Here is a 4,245-nt window from a genome sequence, read left to right as displayed (position 1 = left end):
TTCAAGTGTTCAGTGCTTAAACATTTTGAGATTCTACAGTTGTTATTATCAAACTTCAGTCAGTGTTCTTTTTGGCCTTGGGATGAATGTCCTTAATTGGGTATGATTATGGTCAAGAAGATTTAAGCAAGTCAGAAATTACAGACCCAGTCCAAGAATGGTCCAGACTTTCAGTATTTAGGCATTCACTCATTTATGTGTATTCATTCATTCATTTGTTCACTCAGTAAACATTTGCTAAGTGCCAAAATTACAAACCTAGATACACCTGTTCCTTGTTCACAAGGAGTGGGTTACAATCCAGTCGTCAATATGTCAACTGTTTTTGTAAAGACTCTTAATGTACTTGTTAGGACCTTCTTTCTCTTTTCTCTCCCTTTAGGTTTCCAAGAGATTCATACTTTGTAAGTAGTGTTTCTTTTTCCTTTATCTAATCATTTTGGAAGTTACAAAAGGAAATAAAGGAGGACTGAATAAAGAGATTAAGCATTTTATAAGATGCAGATTCAAACTCATTTTCACAACTAAATATTTTAATATGTTTTCCAAATAAATTTAAAAGGTTGTCCTAGCACAGTAGTTTTTTATATACTCCTGAAAAAAAAATAAGCCTTAGTCACATGTTAGGAGTTCATAGTATGGTAGATTCTATTGTGTCTTGGTAATATAATAATTTATTGATAATACTTATTTAAAAAACAGTCATTTGTTGCTTCTAGAGAGGGATCTAGTGGGGATGTCCTTCAGGATTTCAATTAGCTTCTCAGAAAAGCTTTCCTTGGGTTGTATTTCTATGTGATTATCTCTGTCTAGGGCCTGGCCCTCACTTTGTAGATCCAGCTTCGGAAATTTTATTTATTTCTCATCTGTATCATACTATTCAAACTCAAAAAACGAACCATGAATAACCCTGAATGGAATTATTTGTTATAAAAAAATTAACAAGAACTTGGCTTACCAGCACATTCCCTCTTTGTCAAAATATCTGCATAAGAAGGTAAATTAATACCTCCCAGTTGATTGGTGAGCATGGAATCGGGGCAGGGGGAGTTAACTGGAGATTTTACCAGCGAGGGTTATTGATCCCTGATCACTCAAGCCATCTGAGCTGTAGACATAGACCTGCCAGGAGGACAGCACTCTCATACCATCAGGCAAGACTCCCCTGGACAGTGCTGAAGACGTGCCGATAACCACTGGCCCCATGGGTAACCCTCTTCCTTATTCCTCAGTCTTACTGTAGACAAGTATCTCACGCAAGTGTCACATTTGGATTCCTGAGTCACGATCAGATCCACCTCCGCCTCTTCCGTGAGATCACATCAAAGCTCATTGAGTGGAGTTTTTGGATGCACTCAGAACTCTCCAGTTATATGTCTACACAGGTTTTCTTGCTTTCCTCCTCCAGTTCTTCCCATCCATTATGAGTGGATTTTACAAGTTTTGCTTCTCAAAAATCAGTATTGTTTCTCTTATTTCCAAGGTCCTCAGGGAGCATCTCATTAATGTCTCCATTGGTATAACAACAACTGGACCAGGATCTTATCAACAAAAGCACCTTTCCATACATTAACCCTAGAGAAGCCTTTTCTTTAGCGGCAAGCAGGCACAAATTCAGCAGTTCAGCCCCAGGTTATTTTTGCCTAGCAAAGGTGCTAACTAAATGTTTGCACCAGCAAAGATGCTAGATTTCTACATGGTATTTTGAGGCAGCTGTTATCCAGGACTAAAGGACAAGCCAACTATTGTCTGGTACATCACCAATTCACAGAAGCATCAAATACTGGACCACCAATTTAATGCTATATAAATCTGTAAAATGACAAATTCACTAAATTATCTCTTTACCAAAAATTAGCTATCTGTAAAGCAGATATCAATTCTTGTGTTGCTGAAGTAGGGCAGAGTTGATTTTTTTAATGAATGGTCATTTCTTGTCTTTCTGAATTTCACAAATGAAACATGATGCAAATGTTAAGCCGTCACACAAATGGCGAGGCCTGCAACACACTGTTGTTCCAGGTATGGCCTTTCCCAGTTAGATTATGACCTAGACTTTCTCTTTTGATAGCGGTAGAGTAGTAGGGTTACAAGTAGCACATGGGGAACTATGTCTTGAAGTGTTTTCACCTGCATCCACACTCACCGCAGCCTTCAAAACCATGTGTGAATGCCTGACTTCAGACTCACACCCCTGCACACAAGTCTAGATTCACAATACATGAATACTGGGCAGCCCCCAAAATCCAATTCCTACAAATTGTAAGGATTGTTTTTCAAAAAAGTTATTTGGTAAATCAGTAACTGTGAGCCCATCAGTACATTAATTGCCAAATGCCCAGTGGTTGGTTTGATTTCATCACTTACGAGAGCTCACATGGAGCATATCCACTGATTCCTTCTTAGCAACTTAAACAATCACACTGTCATAAAAGTTTCATTTTATCTTTTTCTTCCTCCTGTTATCACGTAAGCTGCTCTAGAGAGCAAAGTTTGATTTCAGCTGCTGAAAGTGACGCAGTTGATATTTCTCTTGAGAAACTGGAATTACATCTCTTTTCCAGGACTACTCTAATTCTCATATTTGGAGTTCTTCCATTACTGACTACTTCTGCATCCCAGAAATTCTTTTTGTGATGTTGACACGTGCAGCTCCAAGATCATCCCTATTTCATGGCTATTTTATTTCCTCTTTTGATTTGACAGTCTTTCTCCCCATCACAAGTGTCAGTGGCTCTAGGTAACCTATCATTGGTGACCCAGCCCCCTTCCTATAAAACTGGATGTTAGATTAAGTGATTAACTTAATGAAAAACTAGTCATCACCCTAAAATTTTGTCCTTTAAAACTGACTATTTTTATGAAATAATGTCGAGATGTTTTTGATAACTCTGTCCTAAGCAATCCCATTTTATCCTTTTCATAGTGAAATGGGGGAAAATCAGACAGTGGTTACAGAATTCATTCTACTGGGATTTTGTCTTGGCCCAAGGATTCAGATACTTCTCTTTGGGCTCTTCTCCCTGTCCTACACCTTCACCCTGCTGGAGAGCGGGGTCATCCTGGGGCTCATCTCACTGGACTCCAGACTGCACTGTACTTCTTCCTCTCACACCTGGCCATCGTTGACATAGCCTGTGCCTGCAACACGGTGCCCCAGATGCTGGGAGACCTCCTGAGTCCAGCCAAGCCCATCTCCTTTGCTGGCTGCATGACACAGACCTTTCTCTTTTTGACTTTTGCTTACACCGAATGTCTTCTCCTGGCGGTAATCTCCTATGAGCAGTATGTGCCCATCTGCCACCCCCTCCAGTATTCTGTCATTGTAAGCTGGAGCATCTGCATCACCCTGGTGGTGATTTCCTGGGCATGTGGCTCCCTCCTGGCCCTGGTCCATGTGGGTCTCCTCCTGAGACTGCTCTTCTGTAGGCCTCATGAAATCAACCACTTCTTCTGAGAAAGCCTGTCTGTCCTCAAACTGGCGTGTGCTGATACCTGGCTCAACCAAGTTGTCATCTTTGTTGCTTCTGTGTTTGTCTTAGTTGGGCCCCTCTGCTTGGTGCTGGTCTCCTACACATGCATCCTGTTTGCCATCCACAGAATTCAGTCAGGTGAGGGCTGCAGAAAGGTCTTCTCCATCTGCTCCTCCCACCTCTGCATGGTCGGGCTTTCCTTTGGCAGTGCCATCATCATGTACATGGCCTCCAAATCCAGCCACCCAGCAGAAGATCCTTTTCCTGTTTTACAGTTTTTTCAACCTATGCTGAACCCACTGATCTATAGCCTGAGGAACACAGAGGTCAAGGGTGCCCTGCGGAGAGCACTGTTCAAGGAAAGTCATTTCCAGTTGGAGTGACATTTGAATCACCACCCTCAGTAGTCTGCTTGGAGCCTTGGGTACTGAATACCACCTAAGCTCATCACTTTCTTTATGTCTGAGACTAAATGATCCAAGACACTCTGTAAAGCATTCTCTTTTCCTCCCCATAAAGTATTTAGGTTTTGCTGCATTCGTTATATTTAGTTCTATCAAACATATTTATTTTTTCATTTAACTGCTTGGTGCATTAAGACTATCTAGAGGTAAAAATTTATTCCATCCACTACTAAGGGGCCCAGAAGGTTAAAATAGACACTCTACCTCTGACTTCATCAGGTGTGTGCAGAATGGCAGGCATTACTGATGTAGCCCCATCAATAACAATTTTTTAAAATACTGTAGCTACAGGTAGAGACCCAGAATCC

The 4,245-nt window shown here is 41.1% G+C and overlaps 1 protein-coding gene across 1 annotated transcript; it reads left to right on the top strand.

Moving 5' to 3' along the window:
* The first annotated feature begins 2,930 nt into the window (after window positions 1-2,930).
* Window positions 2,931-3,856, top strand: LOC102997537 (olfactory receptor 2A1/2A42). The gene is given in 2 exon segments (XM_028167113.2): window positions 2,931-3,093; window positions 3,096-3,856. Coding segments are annotated over 2 exon segments (924 nt in total).
* Window positions 3,857-4,245: the final 389 nt, after the last annotated feature.

The sequence above is a fragment of the Balaenoptera acutorostrata genome, chromosome 7 (assembly GCF_949987535.1).
Source record: "Balaenoptera acutorostrata chromosome 7, mBalAcu1.1, whole genome shotgun sequence".
Taxonomy (NCBI): domain Eukaryota; kingdom Metazoa; phylum Chordata; class Mammalia; order Artiodactyla; family Balaenopteridae; genus Balaenoptera; species Balaenoptera acutorostrata.
The sequence above is the reverse complement of the archived record's forward strand: the minus strand, read 5'-3'. Positions and strand labels throughout refer to the sequence as shown.